The sequence below is a fragment of the Ciconia boyciana genome, chromosome 12 (genome assembly GCF_034638445.1).
Source record: "Ciconia boyciana chromosome 12, ASM3463844v1, whole genome shotgun sequence".
Lineage (NCBI taxonomy): Eukaryota > Metazoa > Chordata > Aves > Ciconiiformes > Ciconiidae > Ciconia > Ciconia boyciana.
The window spans coordinates 22,744,969-22,766,605 of NC_132945.1; the positions used below are offsets into that span (position 1 = coordinate 22,744,969).

Here is a 21,637-nt window from a genome sequence, read left to right on the forward strand (position 1 = left end):
CATGAGGAACTTCGATGACGAATTCACACAAGCGAGAAAGCATTCGGGATGCCAATGACGACTTGAATGAAAATGAAGAAGAAAAGAAAAAAAAAAAGGATGTCCGACCAATGGAATAAAATAAAATAGGTCACATGGTTAGAAGTCATTGGTGCTTCCTAGTATCTAGTAGCAGATTGCTTCCCAAAAACAACAAAAAAAGTTTTTGGTCCTTCTATATATATACATATATGTATATATTATTATTTTTAAAATGTGTGTATATATATATATGTATATATATTTAGTTGCAACAGTGCTTCTCCGAAAAAAGGTCCATCTATAAATATAATTTTATTTATTTTTATTTTTAAATTTTAGTTCTTTTAAGTTAAAATTCTCCATCTCTCTAGGTATTATTTTTTGAATGGTGTTAACCTGCTGAAGTTTTGCCAGAATGGTGCCTGGCTGCGTCTGGGTTCGGTGAACTCGAAGACCTGGGACTGGGATATGCCATCTGTCACCATGTATTGTCCCTGATTTAATGGATCCTGGGGTGGTGGGTAGGCTGGAGGAACCGACTTGGAGTAGCTCACACCTGCATCGATGATTGGGGGGAAAAAGAAACAGATCAGTCAAAGTGCAATTGGGTCAATAGTCTTTCTTCGTCATGCTATCGCTTCTTATCACTTAATAACCAGGGTCCCAAACAACAGGGAGACGTGCTAGAGACGGCAAATCTACGGAGGAATGCAGCAGCTGCCTAAACTCTCAGCTCAGAGGCTACCTACACTAGACCACGAGTTGAAGATTTGGAAAAGATCCATTACTTTTGTATTGGCAGAGTTTTGCCTGCCCTCATGGAAAAGTCCTGTGTGACCTAACGAGGCACAAACGTGGCCAGGCCATGTGCAGTATCAATCTGGTCAGACAAAGGCAGACAACCACATCATCCAACCCGCTCGCAAATTTAACGCTTGCTGTTTCCAAGCTCGTTTTCACCCTCCCTCCCAGCTATGCTTGGAAAGCGGTTTTGCCCCAACATGCCCCGGTGACCAGCCCCGAGCAGCGCAACCCCGAGGACCACTCGGCACCGGTTCCTGCGCCAGAACGGAGCAGAGCTGCTCTGGAAGAAGCGCTCGCTGCAGGGACCCGCGCCGCTTCAGCGCTATTCTGCCTGTACAAAGGGCAACTCATTATGTTCTTTAGGAAAGTTTGTAGGACTTTTCCATAGGGTTCGTTTTAAATGTACCAGTCTGGTTTCAGCCAAACACAGCTGCACGCAAAGCAGAAAAGGCTGATTCTGCTCAATCCAAACTGGTAGCAATGGATGGACTGGCAAGGCTACACTTTCAGGTTCTAGGTGCATAATTCCCACATACGTGAATCACAGCTCCTGTGCAGGAACGGAGTGAGGGGATGCTGCCCTTACAGCTTTGCCACGGAAAGGGGGGGCTTCAGCAAGCTGGGACCTACGCAACCCGTTGTAAAGGATGGTGTAGAAAGGGCGGCTCTGGGCGAATGGAAGTGGAACAGAAGGGAGGCATGTCACCGCCAAAGTGTAGACTACAGGGAACAGTACAATAGCTACTTCTGTATTTCCTTCCCCGCAACGCCACTGATGAGGGATAATCCCTCCTTCAGCCTGAGGGTAGCGTGATCGGCTGGAAACCACAACTCCAGAGAAGGGCAGGAAGGAGGGAGGAGCAGGGCTCTGAAGCAGGTTGCTGTAAGCTCTGGCCATCTCTGGATCCCCTCTGCTGCATGCAGAACTGCTCTTCCTTCTGCGGGGAGGGCAGCCCCGGCCGCATGACGGGTGGCAGGCTTCGCAAGGGCCATCTCGAGGCCATTGCCTCCCCTGGTTTTAACCGCAGGAGCGAGGCGACTCTACCCAAGTAGATCAGTGTCCTCATCTGGAAAGCGGGATGGCATCACCCACCTACCTCACACGAGGGTTGTGAAGCTAAATTAATTAATGTTTGTAAAACACTTTGAGATCCTCGGCTGGGAAGGTGCTAGAGAAGGCAAAATACGGTGATTAGCACCCAGGTACCACAGCAACGTGTGTAAAAGAAATGCGACTCTTTGCATTCAGTTAGCGGTTCCTACCCACACACAAACACATGCTTTGTGGGACCAGCGCTGGCCGGCCCGGGCACAGGAAGGCTGCACACAGTCGGGTACTTACAGACAAAGGAAAAAGCCTCACAAAGTGCACTCACGGAGCTCATCAGACAACTTTTATATGCTGCTGCATTATAATTCAGGACCTCTTTTAGATACAAAGCTAAGGCTTTAGTATGGCTTTAGGAAAGAGAATTAATTCACTTCCCCTTGCTATAGAATTTACCAATCAAGGGTTGTTAAAATCCTCAAAAGGTTCAGACCGAATGGAGATATCATCTTGACTGTGCCTAACTGATTTCTCCTTCTTTACAGCAAATACCATCAAAGCATGCAGCTCTCTGTCCACTGTAGGGAGTAACCAAGACCTTTCCTTACGGTGGACAAAAAACGCTCCGTGATTCATACTTATTAACCTTTAACAAATTCATCACAGTTAATATTTCAAACTTATTTGAAAAGAACAACCTGGAGATGTTCTGCATTTGTGTCTGCATGCTGGAATAGGGTTACTCATCAACAAGTTTTCTACTCTGTCTTTCCCAAGCCCCTCTCTCCCACAGAAAGCCTGCAGAGCAGAGTGCAGCCCCAGAGCCCTTGCTGTCCTGGGGTCAAACCCAGAACAGGGTCAGTTCTAGGATACCTGGGACAACTTCTGTACCATCCTTGTTGGCAGGCCCCGACCGTCAATTTGAAGTTACCACACTATGTGACTTAAGCCAATGACGTCCCATAAGGGTAGAGCATGGGCTCGAGCTCATCCTGCCCTCCCTCCTCCATCCCTTCTTCTGCTGTCCTGCTCTGAGTTGCCTTGTTGGAAGGCAGGTCAACGTGTGGGCAGTGTAACCAACTGCAGAGTCTGCTCTGGAGGGCAAACTCTAGCCCCAAACCCATACAGGAGTGCAGACACTCTCCTGGAGGCCACCAGCCTTTAGTGCCTTGGCCGCTTTTCCCAAGAGAGACTGGTGAGGAATTTTAGGATCTCTGGTAAGGTTAGGATCTGGTACAGGTCCCTTACATGGCTACAGTTGGGAAATGTATCTTCTTCTGTCTGGTAAGTGGTTTGGATCTTCGACTGGCCCAAAGGACCAGGAATTACTTCAAAGGCAAATAGGCCTTGTGCCGCCAAGATTACTAACTAATGTTCTACAACACAAAAGAGCTGTGAATCTAAAGCTGCTACCAAGGGACATACAGCAATTGTTTCTAGCTTTGGAAGACCTTAAAACCATATTGCTTTAATGACATGGCCCAATGTCTTTCGCATCCTGTGGCTGCAGAGTAGCAGTCAGCCTTGTGATGCATCCAGTCTCCATGCTGAGCTGGGCTGAGCTCTTTATTGCCTCTAAACCAATTTTGGGGAGGGTGAACTAATGTATTTTAATAATGATGCAGAAATGCTAAGGAATCTCCAGGATCAGCAAAATGTTATGCGCTTGGAAGGCTGGAGAAGTAGAGAACGGACAGTCTGGCTGAAGTCCACTGACACTGATGGAGTTACACTGCAAAGAATGTAATCCATAGTCTGTCTTCTCCAAAAGAGAAAAAGGCAGACTCCCCTGGCCAGATCACTAGCGAACCTCATTCAGTTCTTTCCCAAAATAGCCTTTTTGGTCTAAACTCCTGAAAAATGTCTATCCTTGCTTGAAACACACCCATGCACACACTGCCACTTCCCTCAGTAAAGAAGCTCAGACCCATATTCTCAAAGTTGTTTGTGTGGCCCTGCTCGAGGATCTAGGCTATTGGCATTAACATCTAAGCTGGATGAATGTCAAAAGCTCCTGGCTGGTTCTACGTGAATAAGCAGCCGAAGGTTTGCATATTTATCATATTTATCAAATGGCCTCCATGGCCTGAATGATCAAGACTGCGGATCTCAATGGCATGCATAATTACCGTGTGTTTGTGGGCATGCAAATAAAAACATTTGTACTCTGGCAAGTCAGGCTGATAATTCCATCAGAATACATTTTCTTGTGAAACTGTGATACAGCACTTTGCAGTAGCTTGAGGTGCCCCAAGAATGGCATTTTTTTTGGACATACCCATGTTCTTGACAAGGTGGAACACAGGAATTGGGGAGGGAAGGGAGGGAGATTCACCTAATCTGCACATCTTCATATCCTGAGAAAGAGCAATTCTGGGAAAAAGTATGACAGGTTGGTATTTTTCTATTCTGCTCTGAAGTGGTTTGCTCCCTCATCAGAACTCGGGGCCGTTGTGCAAAATTGTCTCTTGAGGGATTTTTTTTTATATGCAAAGCCATAACTCCACCGCAATTCAACAGAAAGAAATGAGCAAAGCTCTTTTCCAATGCAATTTTGGGCTGCTTGGCGAGCAGAATTCAAAGTGCAAAGGGAAAGAATCGATAGATAAGTAATGATTTTTAGACACAGCTGCTGCGCTGCCTTTCCAAGGCGTAAGAAAGCAGCTATACACCAATGACCAGACTTGGAGCTCCTTCTGCTGGTTCATGCATAATTCTGCACTGTAGCAGAATATAAAGGCTGCAGCTGCATAGCAAGATCGTTCGGCAGGGTGGGGGTTGTGGAAATCTGTTCAGAATGAGAAAAAGAAAACTCCAGGGTTTGTAATTTGGCTAGACAAAACTGGTAAAGAGAGATGCTGCGCTGTCAGTTGAAATCATGTCTTTTTTTAGTACTAGGCAACGTCACTTGAAATCTTTCGGATTTCTCAGCTTAGAAAAAAACAATTAAAAAGATTTAAAACTGTCTCTTCCCCTTCTAGCTCTTTTTTTTTCAAAGTGTCTCTTCTATTTGAGGTTACAACACGACTTCAGTAGCACTTGAAGATTTAGGAGCATGCTATTAACTCGCAGGCAATCCACATGGACACGTGCAGACGGACCCAGCTATAATATAGCAGGACAGCTACATTAACACTGCACCTTTCCAGAGTTAATACAACACATACACAGAATACACTCAGATTTGCCTATACATAACCATGGAAACTTGCCTTACAAGCCGTTTACTCTATCCTCGACCTTTAAGAATTTAGCTTATACTTTGATCAGGAGCTATTTCATAGCCTTTTCTTCTACCTAGCTGTCTAGATACCATGCTGTTCATTAGCCAGAGTTGAGTGGGAGACAATACAGTATCAACACCTGCTTTCTCTACTGGCCGAGCAGAGGCTGCTGGTAGGGAAGGAAGCAGTGCTGCGCCAAGGAGCCTTTCATCTCCCTCTGATCTCAACAGCAGCTGAGCCAACTTGCATCTTTCAGGAGCCACGCTCAAAAATCCCAGAAATTCAGTTTCCTCCTGAATATTGTAACCCATACACCACATGGGGTAGCCAGGAACATACCTCAAGAACACTAGTTGTTGTACGGTTCATTACTCCTGCAATAGCGACATAATTAAGTTAAAGAAATAAGCAGTTATGGCTGAACGGGTACAGCCCTTTGCCCTTCTTCAGCACATTTCAACAGAGGATCTCAAAGCACTTCACCACTATTCACTTGGTTGCTGTTACATTTAGAGTTAGCAAACTACGCTCTGTCTGATATTAGTTCTGCTCCCTGAAGCAGACCTAGTTTTTACAGCAAGAGGTGTGGATGGCAGCTGTGAACAGGAAACGTCTGCCTCCGAAGGCAGTCCTGAGCAGCTGCGGACTTCATTGGTTCACACGTCCATGCTAAACTACCCGACTCAAATTTTGTCATACTCGCCCAGCTCAAGAGGAATTTAAGTGGTGCATTAGCCACGGCTCTTTACACAGCCGGGGATTTTACTCAACGGCCTGGCAGAGGTAGATATTACCAGGGATGGTACCGGTGAGGAGAACATGCCTTAGCTCCCTTTTCTAACCACTAGCCTAACTTCTCTGTTTGGGAGGAAGAGGGAGGGAAAAGGGCTGACTGCAGCTTGAGAAATGCAACACAGGAAAACAGTAATCTTGTATCCTGGCTATTCCACAGCCAACCACGGTATCTACAAATACCGAGGTCACTTGACCTTCCTGAGTCTATTTATCAAGTCTGTTACTGCAACCTGATGTCATTAGACTAGACATTAAGATAATGATTCCTCATGTGATAAGCAAAAGCTAAGCGAGGCAAGATGGAATAAATGATACTAGGGCTTTATCAATCAAAGCCAGGTGAAAACTAATTTATCCCATCTTGTATTTATATAGTCTCCCTCTCCTCCAGCATTCTGTACACTGATAGCAAAGATCACTCTGTCCGTTTCATTGATAGGAAGAGATCACTTCATCCATCACTGCCCTGAAATACAGCCTCTTCTGGGTAGCAACACGGCCCCTTACCTAAAATACCTCACCAAGCTGGAAGTGCAGGAGTGTCTGCGCTGACAAACTTATTTCAGTTGGAATCCCAACTTGACATTGATGTCAACATCTTGGCTCTTCAAACGAGGGCCAGTGGAAAACCCAAGAGGCCCATTTCACGTCTCACCAGAAAACTCCCCTGGAGAATTTGCTCTGAAGCATGCCGAGTCACCGGTACCATCCTGAGAGGTCTCCCAGCCAAGAATTTCTTCATGATTTGCCTTCGCTTGTATATCTGACTGGATCTCAGATGATACTACTGACTCCAGCTGGGTTGCTAATGCCTTGAGTGGGAAACCATCTATCTTTACTATCATCAATGAGACAAAGCACGAAGTGCTTGGACGAGCCACAGACGGGCACTGCATAATGCCTGCGTTTGGAGGTTTCAGGTAGGGTCTGTATTTTATAAGCAATGGGATAAGCTCTGTGATTTCTCTGAATCTGTGGGGAAATACCACCAAGAACATGATTAGCTCCATTCTTTCACCTACGCTGTGGGAAGCTCTGCGAAAAAAGAGAAGTGACCCTGATTATCTGAAAATGCAAATGCCCCTCTTTGTTTTCAAGTGGTTACTGTACGTGTTGCCCAGTCTCTTTCAATCCCCCCGAGGCTATGCCTACATGTGTGAATAGGATGGGGAAACATGTCAGGGCCACGTCAATCTTGTTAGCAACGAAGATGCAATAAAATAGGCTTCAACACTCAGGAGAACCACAGGAGGTACCTACAGACTCTGTTACCTGGTAAGACCTGTCCTCACCAGCTGGATGAAGCCAGCACAAGTATGCTAACATGCAGTCATCTTGTTTTGCTATGCAGACTTGCTGGGGGAAGAGCTTGAAGTGCAGAAGTGTGAGAAGTCAGAGAAAAGCTGTTGGGTGTTTGGGTCAGGGTTTTTATGACATAGTTTGCCATGAGCTCAAGTGATCAGAAAGGAAGAAATTAGCAGGAAAATTCAGTGACTCAGAGGGTGTTTTACTGCAGGCCAAAGCAGTTCATGCTGGCTGATGATTTAATCGCTGCTGGGTTTGCGTAGCTGAGTATTTATGGCCAGATTTAATGACAGCATCCTTCTAAGCTCAGGATTAGGGGTGATGGTGATTGAATATATGTTTCCCTCCTTCCGCAAGTCCGAGACCACCAGGCTAAAGACTTGTCTGGGCTGAGGGCATCTGCTTTGGTGAAGCTGTAGCACAGTGCAGAGGAGAATACACAGGACAGAGAGAAGGGCACGAAGGAGCTGGCTCATAGCATGGGTCTGAAGAGCTCTTCTGGGGTGGGAAACCCTCCCAGCTAGCACTAAGGTAACTTCTTTAAATTTGAACAGACATTAAATTTTCCAAATGGAAACATTAGTGGGAAATGGTGCTTTAAGAATGGGGTCTCCTTCCTGGGCACTGGAACCTCTAATCCCCGACACCCCTGGCTGACAGCTTCTAGGAACAGGAGCAAAAATCCCTTACATGTACACGCTGTCCTGCATGGGAACGGATGTGGACAAAGCCGGGGATCAGAAAAGTAACTGAATGTTTCTGAAAGCTGCAAACACTAATCATTGGAGGGGAGATTAAAAGCGGCCAGCAGAACAGAAGCCCTTGATGGATAGAGGCACTAAAGGAGCCTCCTGTTCTCAGACACTTAGACATGGAAAAAGTACCCTGGATAATCCTGTGTCCACATTAAGGACGGACTGGAGATCCACAAGGGCTCCATTTTCAAGGGAACTTTAGACTTGTTTCCAGTGCTTTAGTCAATAACGAGCACAATTTTGGAAGCACGACTCGATGCTATCTTAATGTTGCAGTGTCAGTGCAGCAAAGGTCCTCAGTGGTACCTGGACTTATGTGCAGAAAAGTTGCACACTTGATAGGCTGCAGCTTAAAAAGGGTTGTGGGGTTTTTTGTTGTTTTTGTAAGTCAAGACAAATACATTTCTCTGTTACTTTACTGTTTCTAGGAGACACCACACTGAATTCTATTCCCAGTTACCACACTGACATTGAACGAGGCTAAAGGGCAGTAACCGAGAGGCAAAATCTTGAACAATCAATGCAAAAAGAAAAAAAATCCAACAAACAGCCCTTTTCTCTATCTGCTGGTAAGGTTCAGAGCCAACACTACCCATTTACTTTCTGTCTAATGGACTTAAAGAAGGCCAAAATTTGGTTTAATGCTGTCTTAAGGCACCTGGTCTAATATCATTACATTTTGCCCAATCCAATAAGTAGTGCAAATGCTAGTATATTGCTGAAATCTGACCTTGCGCATCATTAAATCGATTTGAAAGGAAGCCTGGCACTGCACGCGTGCACGCATTTCTGTGCAGACTTGAGCGTTAGGAGGGGGTTGCTTCCAGAGGGGGCTGACTGGTGGCCCACAGAGGGTCCTCATTTCGGGATCAAAAACTTCTCAAAACACCGACAGTCGTGTTCTCTCTTAATCACCTGGATAAAGTTTCCATTTGTTTAAAAAGCAGAGTTTTAAGGTTTCTTTTGCTACTATCAGCTGATCTGTCAGCATCTCTCCCTTGCCCGCTGCGGTGAGCAGTAGTTTAAATGCTTCCTTTTCATATGCACACCAGCCGGCTCCAGAGTAATACTTCTGGGAGGTGTGGTACAACAGTGCATGAAATAAGCGGCAGTTTATACTATTTGAAAAATGTTTTTCTGCTTCACCTCTAACAAAGTTGATTGCATTTTCCATTTCACCTCCTTCACGGCTTTTCACTCTTCCTTAAGTATTCTGTGACAGGGAAATTACCGTGGTTTCCCATTTAAGAGGTGGAGGGAACAACTGAGATAATCTAGAAACAAGTCTGTAATAGGCTTCCACCGACATGGGAGCAGGGCTCTCGGCACGTCAGGTCGAGCTGTTGAGCCGTCAAGCCCTGCTGTAGCCACTGAGACCTGTCCTGCAAAGTCCGTAAGTTTAAATGAATAAATAGTTCCATTGAATGCAGTGGAAGCATTCCTACTCCTAAAGGGCTTCACTGCTTTCCAGGTATAACTGCTGCTCCAAAACCAACGTAAAGCCCCTTCCAATGCTACTGTCGTGCTGCGGCAGGCTGTGCGGGCAGGGCAAAGGCAGCACACGGTGCCTGCAGGCAGCAACCTCCTGGCATAGGCACACCCGTCTGCCTGTTCCTAGCCCCAGGAGCTGCACCTCAGCCTCAGCAACACAGCCCCAAGTGCCCGCCAAGGTCTTTGGCAAAAAAATTCTTGGCAATATATATAAAATACATATGGCAAGATTCAAAAAATCATTCACTAAAAGCCAGCTCTCAGGAATTTCCTCCTACCTCCCTCTTCTGAGCAATGCCACCAGCTCCCTGCTCCGGCAGCCTCGTGCCTCTCTTTGGGTCATGGGCAAAGGACAAACCACAGAGTAAGAAAACTAAGAGTTTTCAGCAAAATGTTCAATGCCGGTACCTAATCTAATTAATCTGAGACTGGGCTATGATTACCACAATGTAGGACAAAAGAAACAGAGCTACTAATTTAATGACCCTATTTGTTGTTTTTCAGATTTCATGTCTTAAGTAAAACAACCAGGCTTCGCTTAACTTGATGCTTGGGGTCTGGCTGAATTTCTGTCTGACTTGAGGACTTAATCTCATAAAAAGAACTGCCAGTGTTATAGCATCAGCTCATTCTTCATAAAAGAAATGCTGACTGGTGTTTTAGGAGCTAATTAATTTTATAGCCACAGAAGTCTAAGATAATAGCCCCTCCTTTTTCATCTCAGAGAGAAAGAGAGAGAAAGAGAAAGAGAGAAAACAAGAGAGCAATCGCTGTGTAAGAAATAAGTGTGGTTAGGCATATTACATTTGTCAGGATGCAAGTCCAGTGATTTAAGTGGGAATACTGGCAGGCATGCTCAGGCACCTTTGAACTGTGTCACTTAATGACTGAACAGTACAATTATCAATTAATACCTTAATTAGTAATATAATTAATTGAACAGCAAATAATAATTAAAACTGTTTTTGTTGTGGCCATCATGCAAGACAGTTTCTCTAATTTTCCAGTTGCCATAATCTCCGTGGTTGCTTCTGTGCTGAGGGACAAGCATGCAAGTGGTGAGGGGTGAATCTGCAAAACCGAGCTCGTGACAGTGTCTGCTACTGCGTTCCCTGGGCCCGTTTTCGGGTGTGTGCACACTTTGAGCTTAGAAAATCTGGCCAGGAGAGTTTTTAGAGAACATCTCAGAAGACAACATAGGAAGTTAGTAGAGAGGAGAAGACTAATGACAATGGAGAGACACAGCAAACCAAGGAGTTTACAGTTGGCCTAGCGAACCACTACTGGACCAGCAAAGCCAGTAGACAACAAACAGGTGAGGCAGAAAGCAAAGAGTTCCTTCAACTTTTGCAAAAAACAACCCAATGCCTGTACAGAGCGGGGACAAATCTGCCTGGAACTGACTATAGCCAAGAAGTGATGAGTTCTCTCAAAACCCATTTATAGGCCTACTTGTGCCACGGTACTTTGGTAACGAATCGATATGTCTATGACTTTGTGAAGCTTTGGAAAACTTGAAAAATGACCTTTCTGACTTTCCCTCCATATTTACTATTTCAAAACCTGTAGCTGCAAGAGTTATTGCGAGAGAGATAATTAACGCTGGCTGTTTCACCAGTTGAGACTCTGTTTAATATCTATCATGGCATTTATTAGTTGGCTGTAGCCTGCCTGGATGGGGAAATGAATCTGACATTAGGGAGATATAATGTCTTTACTAAGATACTTTATTTCCTAGAGCTGATGCTACTGTGCTGTCCTTAAAAAGTTATAGGTAGCCCCAGGAAACACGGGTGTCCCCTTTCCAAAAGCAGGAAAGAGGTAGATCCCTCACCATCTCCAGTATTTTAGCCATCTTTCTTTCTTTCTTTGCTAACGGGAGACTTTGGGAATTAGCAGAACCCCTAAACATCTCCGCACTCACTGCCATTTCAGCCTGAGATAAACAACTGAGAGAGATTTCTGCCCCCAGGGACAGCTTCTGGACATCAGACTGGAGACACGAGATCAAATTCATCTCTGGTGAAATTCCACTGGCTTCAACCACATTAGACCAGAGATTAATTTGGCCCACAGATACATTAAGAAAGGATACAAAGCACAAACGGTATTTTATAAAAAAAGAGAAAGGGGAGGGGGAAATTCAAGGGGGACGCTGGATCCTAACCCAGCAGGATTCAGCCCAGCCCGCTCCACCCTCACATCACCAGGCACAGTGCATGTTGCCGGTTACCTTTTTGCTTACTGACTTTCTTTACTGTCATTGCCGCTTGCCGCTTTTGATTTTCAGAAATTTCAAAGCCTGAAAAAGGGAACACGGCAAACACAATTCAGAAGATTGCTTACAAAACCTCTTTTCTTTTGGGGAGGGGGGAATGTTCTGCACTGTTTGGCAAACACAGAACGCCCTAGGTGGCAAAGCATCACCCAGTGAGCTGTGTGTATGGGCAGGTATTTTACTGAAAAGCGAATCTTCCTTGGAAGGGCAGGCCTCTTTATAATCTCACTTGTGCAGGGGCTGTATGAAAAGTAAGATTAGACCCATTATTATTTATACAGTATCATAAATATGCCCAGTGCTTTACAGCTGAGCATCACAAACTGAGCCTGAACTGATGTTGGTTACAGTCAATTTATGGGCTGATGCTGAGGGAAGGGCATGGCTGATAAGTCATTGACTTCGCTACGCTCCTACCCTGCACAAGACATGCTTAACCAGAGCAGAAATGATGCAGCCAGAAGACTCTGAAGTCAGATGGCCAAAGACTTCCTTCTCTCACAATACCCACAGAGGTCCAGGCTTGAAGCTATGGGCAAAATTTGTTTATTGAGGGCCAAAAATAACAGTAACTGAATTGGAAAGAGACCTATTTAGGACTATGAGAGCAACCAAGGACATTTGAACAAGGCTGAACTGTAATTCTACTACAAAAAAAATGTGGGCTTCTCCAACAGTTGGGGCTAAATTAAGCATTACCAACAATCTCCTTTCAGATTCATTTCATATTCCTCACCTATCTTTTCATCTTCTTTTACCATCTTCCTTTCTTCTCTGAAAGCTCTAAGCCATCGTAACTTCTCCTCCAGTTTCTTGGCAAAGAATAAGTGCATTTCCTCAGTCTCCTTGTTATGAAGTTTGAAGGCATTCTTCATGCTGACATTGAAGTCATCATCCCTCCCGTCTTCTATATCCACCACTTCATATTTATCCATGTCTATGCGACCTTTGTAATACAGAATATCTCTTCGTATCAGATCCTACAGAGAGAAAAGAAAAGATAGGTTGATTGTAAGATACTTACAGAGCCTGAACTCAGCAGGGAATTCACAGGAGGGCTGAAGAAAAGAAAGAAGTAATGGTGAAACCTGGTCAGATTCTTCAAGCCTCATCTGCTGCGAATACATTTGTTGCTGGCTAAACAAATAGGGTAGATTATAGGCATAAAAAACCAAAATACAAATCCTCATGCTGCAAAATTTTGCTTGTAGGCATGGAGAAATGCTTTTGAGTAGATAACATACTTCCATCATTTTCCATGATGGGAAATTCTGTTCCATAGGACGAGAAACCGGAAAATACAGGCCACTGGCCTGATGGGATTCCTGTGCTGCAAACAAGGCTGCATAGAAGCATAAATCTTGAGAAATCAGCTCGGGCATGTTTGGCAGTGCAGAGTGCGTAGTGCACATCTCTGTTTTCCAAACACATTCTCAGAGGCAGGGGAGATGAGTCTCTGCCCCTTCACCTTGGAACCCATTTCCCATTCATACACAACTCATTGGCGAGCAAATCACCTTGATTCGCAGTTCAAAGAACTCCTAACCTATCTCTGTCCCGTTACACCCTGGTTTAACCTCTTGATCCAGCTTAAATTTTTTCTTTTTCCCTCCTTGATGTTTATAACCTTTACAACCAAACCTGTTCATCCTCTTCTTTATAAGTTGATTATTCCTGCCCCTTGTTTTTCAGCAACAGCTCATTTCTCTGCATGGGGAAGGGAAAAGTAAAATAGTCTTCATTATTAATTTTTCAGAACTCATATGAAAACACCCACAGCTCTGTGGCTGTTTGACATGCCCAGCGCAACTTCTGCTCCGTGCCGGCAGCAGCCTGCGCAGCGGTGCTGTGTATCGGCTACCATGATCCCCCCTGCCAAACCACGGAGGGCGCGCGGTCACGGCAGCTGGAGACAGCGGTAGGTGGAGGTGGCACAAAAAAAAAGTGGTTTGAGATCTTTTGTGTCAACTGCTCGATCATAGACATGGAATTGGGGATGCTGATAAACTGTAGTAAAAAATAGATTGTTTCCTGTTTTCTTCCTTACCCGCTTCATACTTATTTTGGCTTTGCCCATCGAATTTTGTACTGCCTTTACTAGAACTATTCTTGATTTGTACTGGTGTAAGAGGATCATTGGCCCCACATCTCTATGCCTTTATAGGAACAGATAACAAAAAATGATCATCAGAAAACAGAATGTTAATTACGTAGTCATGACTACATAACGTGATTCAAGTTACAAGGCATACATATTTAAAAAATTAAAAAGCCAAATTTAGCAACACACAATCAAGATTTCCTTCCTCTACCCACTCTCAAAAGCCAATATTTAAGTGTATTAAATTAATTTAACTTAAATACTTTTTGATTTTTGAGAGTGCCCTAAAGATAAATGCTATGTCAAAGGATTCATTTAAGAGGAAAAAAAAAAAATCAATGTACAGCATTTATTTACTCAAATAAGATTTAGTAGTGAGGTTTTTTTAAAGATAAGCAGTAGGTATTATTTTAAACAAATCATTAATCTTGGAAAATAAATTGTGTGTCATCATTTTTTTTGCAAACTTGCTCATGGATCTGCCAGACAGTATTAACTATCATGAGACAGGGCACTGTCCAGAGCTCGTAGTCTTTAAAACCTGGCTCCTTCCTCTGGAATGCTCGGGGGGGGGGGGGGAATCCATTAACTAATATCTTGTACAAATACCTTCCTCTAGTATGTAGGCTTTGAGTAGCGATGCTCTCTGAAACATAAGAAAAGGATATTTCAGGCCGAGTATGCAATAGAAAATCCTGGTTTGTCCTAACCTGGAAAATTGCTTCTTTCCTCTCCCTCTGCGCCCAGTGAAGTGCTGAGAAAAGGCTGTAAGCATCACACTAAACTTGTTCAATTAAATCAATACTGTGCACTGTGTTTAAATTTGAGTCTTGGATTAGTTCTTAGAAATAGCATTTATCCTCACCACATTCTCAAAAAACTTGATAACAAATCTCATAGGAAAAAAGATGTGCTCCTCAAATTAGCTATACCAGCAACTATTCTCCTTCCCAGACAGGGAGAACCGACTCACTCCTGATGAAAACTTCCAAAACACAACACTGAACAGACTGTCCTCGTGAGTGAGATGGGTGAAGTGGGATCAAACATACTTTTCTATGCAATATTCATGATTATGTAGAGATTTGTTCATAAAAGGTATTACAAGAATAATCACAATCCTCCTTCTCACCTGGCTCTGAAAATACAAGGCTCTGTGCATTAGCTTTTTTCTTACACATACTAAATACATTTTTTCCTCTCTTCTCTCTACAGTTTTGATTTAGAAAACATTACAAGCTCTTTTTAATAGCTAATGCTAAGTGAATGTTTTAACAGCTTTGTGCTGTCCACTTCCAGAGGACAATACATGGGGCTTGGACATGTCTGACTGAACTGCTCCATACATTTCCACCCCACGGCTGCAGCAGGAACAATCGCTGCCCCCTGCGAGGCTTCTGCAGTGCGCTTGAGAGGCTCCCGTGTTTTGCAGGTGTTGCTGCGTATTGGATGTGAAGACAACGGTGTTGCCTAGGAGTTACTGAAGGAGCAATGAGGAGATAATGGAATCATACAAGTGCTTTTGGAAATAAAAAATGGCCCCAAAGAATATTATTGTTGGTGAGAATGCAACAGCAGGAAAGAACAAGCTCAGCTATCGAGACTGTTTGTAGAAAACACACGAAGAAGAAACACCGCGGTTTTGTCGTTGAGCGTTAAGTAAGCACATGGGCGAAAGAGGGAAAGACAGTAAGTGCAAAACTCCTGCCTGCCACTTTTACTTTCATTTTGAGAAGAAACTTCAATAACGAATCTAAAAGAAATGAAACATCTTTTCTCCCATCACCCTCCCCAGAGCTTCAGCCTCCAGCTTGGCAGGAACCTTCTGGTGGAGAATCAGCCCCTGGAGTGGGGGGAGGCCCAGAGGAGAGAAAGGGGCTGACGTGGAGGAAGATGAAACCATTCAAAGAGGTACACAAACAGTAAAGAGCTCCGAGCAAGTCCGTGCCTGACGTTACCCGAGTGCAGGTCGCTGCCCTGTGCCAACAGTGCATTTCCTTCGTACTTCCACAAAAGAAGGACCGTTCCCCACTCGTTGACTATAAACTCCAGCACCGATACCCCAAGTTTTTAAGAGACCCTTTATTTTTCACAGAGTGGTAGAGCACATAAACATCGCAGCGCATAGCACGTGTCTGCACGTGGAAGACACTTTGTACATACCTGCTTTCGAGAAAGTTCAGTCCACGTAGCAGATTAATAACAGTAACTGGATAATGTAATTTTTAACAGGTCAGGCATTTCCTACTACTACTTCTCCTTTCTTCCCCTCTTCTTGCCAACACTTAATAAATGGATATTATTTCCTAATTGACTAAATTTTAACACCCATAGTATGGGAAACATAATAATTATTTGATCTGTAGATATTTTATCACATATGTTCCTACAGCTCTTAAAGAATAACATATATTACTTAACTCCTTAGTGAAACATAGGCAAATGCACTTAGCTTACACTGTAATTGATTTCAATAAAATTTAGGAATTCATCTGGGCTATATGAGAGACATGCAGCAAACAAGGCCAAACCCCTCTTTTAAGGAGCTTTTTATGCATGTGGACAAGAGAATAAAAATTCAGGGAACATGCAGGCAATGAAAGCAATGCTGCTTTGTGTGACTTCTGCAAGATGCAGACAGAAAGCCTGTAGCAGCGTTGAGAAATGAACCTTGTTGCTCTGTACACCATTTTTGTCAAGTGCAGGGCTATCTTTCCTTTCTTCGAGCACGTAAGCTCAATCAAACAAGCACACACAAGATAAAGGAAAGCAGATGTGTGGCTGAGGGTGAAAATGGATTGTTTAAACAGACTGGTGTAAGTACGACGTGTCAGAAGAGCAAAGCAAATATGTATACACAAAATGGAGATTTATCAGCTATGTAAGTAGCCACACTGTCAAAAGGAGCTCAAGCTTAGGGCAGGGCAGAAGTGGCAGCTGGGACAGGCTGCTGCTATTACTCCTGATTATCCCAGGGATAACGTACGAGAGAATTAGAAAGAAATTATTAAGCTATAAAATTTACCTTCATTTATATGCTGGCTATATTAGTATAGTATTATATATTATCCTGCCCATAGTTAAGCCAGGGTGAGACTAGCTGGTTTTACACCATCCAGTTTTGAATGTCATACAAAATTATTTTTTGTAGTTAAATCAGGTAAGTGCAAGAAAATATAAAAAGACAAAAAAAGACTCTCAAAACCTGATCAGTGGGGAAAGGCCAAAGGAATTGAGTTGTTTAATCTAGAAAGGACATAAATAAAAGGGAATGTGCTATTAGTATTCCAATATGTGAAAGCTGCTTCTCTTCTAAGGAGGCTGGTGATCAATTATTCTCCATTTTGATTGTGGTGTGGCTTAATTTACCACAAGGGAGAACAGGATTAGATACTTGGAAAAAAAATCTTTCTAGCTATAAGAGTAGTTAAACAGTAGAACAGACAAAATAGGGAAGTCTCGGGACAGCATTCCTTGGAGATTTTCAAAAATAAGGTTAAACAAACATCCATCAGAGATGATCTGAGTATACTTAATCCTGCGAAGGGAATAGCTAATCTCCTGGGGTCCTTCCCAGCTCTGCATTTTGATGATGTCTGAGCGAAAGGTGACAGATGGAGGAGAAAACGGGATGAGAGCAGGTAAGATTAGTAGGGACGTCAGGGGCGGTATGGGAGAAGCCCCAAGGCACGGACCGGGACAGCAAGCAGGAGGAGCAGTGACATAAACCTGCAGTCTCTGCAGACAGCATCCAGACTGCATTGCATGGCTCCTAAGGAAACTGATGCATCTAGGTCATTTGCACTTATTTGTCTAAATATGATCTTTTTTTACCCTACAGCTTCTATGATTTTCTTTTCTTTCCCTAGCTGAGGTTAATTAAGCTCTTCTGAATAATGCTCTGCAGTCTGTTCATGTAATTTGTACTAAGGATTCACAAGGAAAAGATGAAGCCAAAAAAAGTAATATTTGATGGGAGCACAAAACAAAGTTTTGACACATTACGTAAACCTACCACAATTCTGCTCTCTGCATTTTCTTTGTCGGAGGTTTACAGCTGAAGTGCTTGCGCCTGAGGTAGCGGCTGCGCTCAGGAGGATGTACCTGTCTGTGTGACCTGCTTGGGCCATCTTCTCCTGCTCTCTCTCTGACTTAAATCTCTGCATTTCACTGTCCCCTCTCTGGAGGGGGAGGTGACTTTCTCTAGCTGCACTTGAAAGAAAAAAATCTCATTTGTGACCATCATAAGGAAACCAAGGCTGAACTTTTATTGGAAAACCTGAAGATCTGAAGTTAGGATGTGGCTTCCACAATGAATTACGCACCTGCCCCCAAATTACTGCAGTGGATATAGCTATCTATAGAAAGGATTGCATCTGTAAATCAGATTGTTCAATAACTCTTATTATTAAGTTGACTTCTATTTTGTCTTTAGTACTGCTTTCTCCTCCTGCTCTCTAGCTTTAATCAATCACTTTTTTTCTGCCACGAGTACCCCAGGCCATAGCTGTGTGTGCCAGGCACTGCCTTTGCATGCTGTGGTTGTGCAAGACACTGTAAGAGTGAAACCTTCCCGTGACGCTGCAGAGGAAATATAGTATTAATCACAAGGAGGGCAATCTCCCTGTGCAGTCAATTGCTAGTGCAAAATGGCATTAGAATAAAAAGCTATTCAACGGCTTAAGCAGCACATGGCACATAAGGAGGAAATTTTCCCCTCCATCAGAGGGCACAGGTAAGCACTCGAGAGGACCTGGCCTGGTGCGTGTCCCAGGTAATTTGTTCCTGTTAGCTTTGCGTGCAGCCATCGTCAAGGCATTTCAGAAACCCCTCCTATTTATTTCTTAGCAGGTGGTGTGCAAGGATGGATGGGGAGGTCTTAAGCAAGGGTTATGATTTTAGGATGGCACATTTTTTCAAGTTCTGTGGTTTACTCTATGCTAGGTCATACTCTACTTCTCATGTGTAAAACAAATCATCTGTGAAACACAAGCGGAAAAAGAGCCATTTCCAGCCATGAGTCATTAGATCCCTCTTCTGAGCTGACAGTAAAAAAGATGCCAACCACAGAATAATCTGTTACAAGTTTCTCATTGCACATGTAGGTTATTGGTCTTCCTGGTTACCAAAATCCTGCGTATTCCAATAGGAAAGTAGTTTCAAAATGACTTGGGGAGGAATTATGCACCCCGAGTACATGGATGCAGTCAGGTCGTCTGAGCGCAGCTCCCGAGGCTGGCAGGGACTGGCTGCAGGCCTTCGGGTGAAATGCAATTCCTCCCTCAGTCCTTCCCCATCTCTATAATGGGATAATGATATTTGCTTATTTTACAGGGCAACTGGGAGCTGTAAATAAGTAATCAGTGAAAGACACATTGAAAGCCTTTGATGGTGGATCTTTAACAGCTCAAAGCCTTGTAGGAATAGCTTAGCGTTACACATGCTTTGGGATTCGGAGCTGGCAGACCAAAGGGAGGCAGGAGGAGGCTCTGCAGGCGGCAGACGCAGCATGGCGCAGATCCCTCCATCCCTCCTGCGAGGCAAAGGACGGCCTGAGCAACATGCAACAGGGTGGCTCTTCCGCTGGGGATCGTCACTCCGTCCCCACCACAGCTTTACAGAAGATCATCCCAGGAGAGGTTTTGGTGAGATATTTTCCTCTTGCACTGAGCGTGGGTGACAGCACAATGTCACACGAGGGGTTTCTCCCCTCACTCCTCCGTACCCGAGATCATGGCTTGGAGTGAGGAGCGTCGCTGGTGAAGCAACAGCCCTCACAAGCACTCGTGGGGCTGGAAGGCCGAGAGTATTACACTGTGTACACACAGATAAAGCAAAGCCAGGGCTTGCCTGAAACGACTAATTGAAACGTAACACAGACAAGGCAGCAACGTGCTCAGTTTAAAAAGCAGAAATCCCTGCAGACTATTTCTGCCCAGAAGATGATGCGTTCTTCAGGTATCAAAGGAAAATGGGGATTCAAGGATGAGGCTGAAGAGAGACCCGCCTACAGGCAAGCTCTACAACGTGGTGAATAGTTGATTTTGAAACAGTTGATGAAGAGTGAATAGTTGATGCTGAAATTGGGAAAAGACTAAACCAGGGTCCGTAATAACTGCACCCAAACACCAACCCACAATTTGGAAAAGGCAGAGGTTTGGAAAAGGCTGAATTGTCTTTTGCACTAAGGTGTGGGTCTCAGACCCCTCTCTGATGATATCTCCTTGACCTGGGCAGTGACTGCAGAGCAGAATGGAAGAAGCAGGGGGAGTGAGCAGAGTTTTTCAATTTACTCCTGAAATTTGTCCTGATTTTCCTGCCTGCCTGCCTGCTCTCTATCTTCACTCTGCCCAGCCTGCCGTGAGCAACAAGAGCATGGCACACTGCCACTTTGCCATGTCTTTGGGTATCTTTAGTCATAAGGGCTTTCAACGTTCTTTGGCTTTTTAAAAAAAGATTCAGAGCCTACATTTTTAAAGTCTAATTTACCTTAAAGAGACCCTTTGAAGAAAGCAGCCCAGCCTGCTTTTCATGAACACCAAGGACACAGTTTTCCATAGCATTTGTTCATTTAACTTAACCCTACTGTGGGCTGATTTTTCAGATGGGACAGTTACGCACCGTTCTTACCGACCTCCCCAGAGCCTGAGTGCATTGCAAAACTAGGCCTCTCTTCTGTCCAAATGAGACCCTAAAACTCAATGAACCCTTTTGAATGTTTTTGTCCTAAATATTCTTGATATCAGAAAATAAATCTAAGCCCTGCTAAGTAGTTGGATGCCAGTGACTGTGAGCTTTGCTACCACCCTGTCGAACAAGCAGTTTGGGCTGAGCCAGCCTTTAGGAACAGGGAAATGGGGTCTGCACAGCACAACCTGAAAATGCAATGAGGGACAGATCGTATTAGAAACAGGGGAATATAACACCACCTCTACGACACAACCTCGGCCACTCTCTTCCTACCACAAACTTCCTAGGATGGGCCAAATTGTTTGTTACAAGTTTCCCCAGGGGCCGCCACGGGAAGAGGGGAGCCGAAATCTCTGTGATATCAGTTTACGTAACTCCTCCTTGCACAAGGACAGCTGTGCTGGGGAGGTCGGCAGATTCCTGCCAAATTATTCAGCACTGTCTGTCTCCTGAGTTTGGAAAGAGACATTTGATTCATCCTTGCCAGCTCCATGAAGCTGCAGTGTGGGATCCGAGTGGGGGAGGACTGGAGCTGAAAGCATTTATGTGGAAATGCTATTTTCGTTCAACGTATTTAGTGGAACATCAGTGGCATTTTGATGCCTTGTTCCACCTCAAGCCCAGTCACATTGGCTGCGAAGCAGTGAGGCGAGGGTGAGTGCACTTCCAAAGAACTAGTAACAGGAGGAGACGGGAAACCCTTCTGCAGACACGTCACTCGGCTTTTCTGGTCTCTCCAGTTTGCTCCCAGGGGCTTAAAATTGTGCTGCTGAAAGGCCAGAGCAAGAGGAGGGTTAGATTTTCAGCTCTTGAGGTTTCGCTTGTGGGCGAAATTTACACCCACTGCAATTACAGGAGTGATAAATTAGGCGCAGAGTATATCTGTACGGCTATATGAGTAGGCGAAACTGTTCCCTATCCAGAAAAGAAAACACAGACTGTGAAGGACTCTAAATTCAGCCCTCTCTGGATTTTACCGTTGAATTAGCAACTAACATCCTTCTCCCGCTCTCCTCCAGCTGGCTCCTCTGGCTGACCCTGATGTTTTTCTCCCTACACCTCCTGCGTTCCAGCAGCCTCTCTGGAGTCTGCTCTCCCCTCTCTGCTATTGCACACCGAGCAGCG

General features: G+C 44.3%; 1 protein-coding gene across 1 annotated transcript in view; it reads right to left on the reverse strand.

Moving 5' to 3' along the window:
• Window positions 1-395: 395 nt before the first annotated feature.
• ARHGEF9 (Cdc42 guanine nucleotide exchange factor 9) overlaps window positions 396-21,637 on the reverse strand; it is a 189,959-nt gene continuing 168,717 nt past the window's right edge. The window contains exons 10-12 of the mRNA XM_072877250.1: window positions 12,458-12,701; window positions 11,677-11,745; window positions 396-577 (exon numbers count right to left, since the gene is read on the reverse strand). Coding sequence (XP_072733351.1) covers window positions 396-577; window positions 11,677-11,745; window positions 12,458-12,701 — 495 coding nt within the window. The remainder of the gene's footprint in view (window positions 578-11,676; window positions 11,746-12,457; window positions 12,702-21,637) is intronic.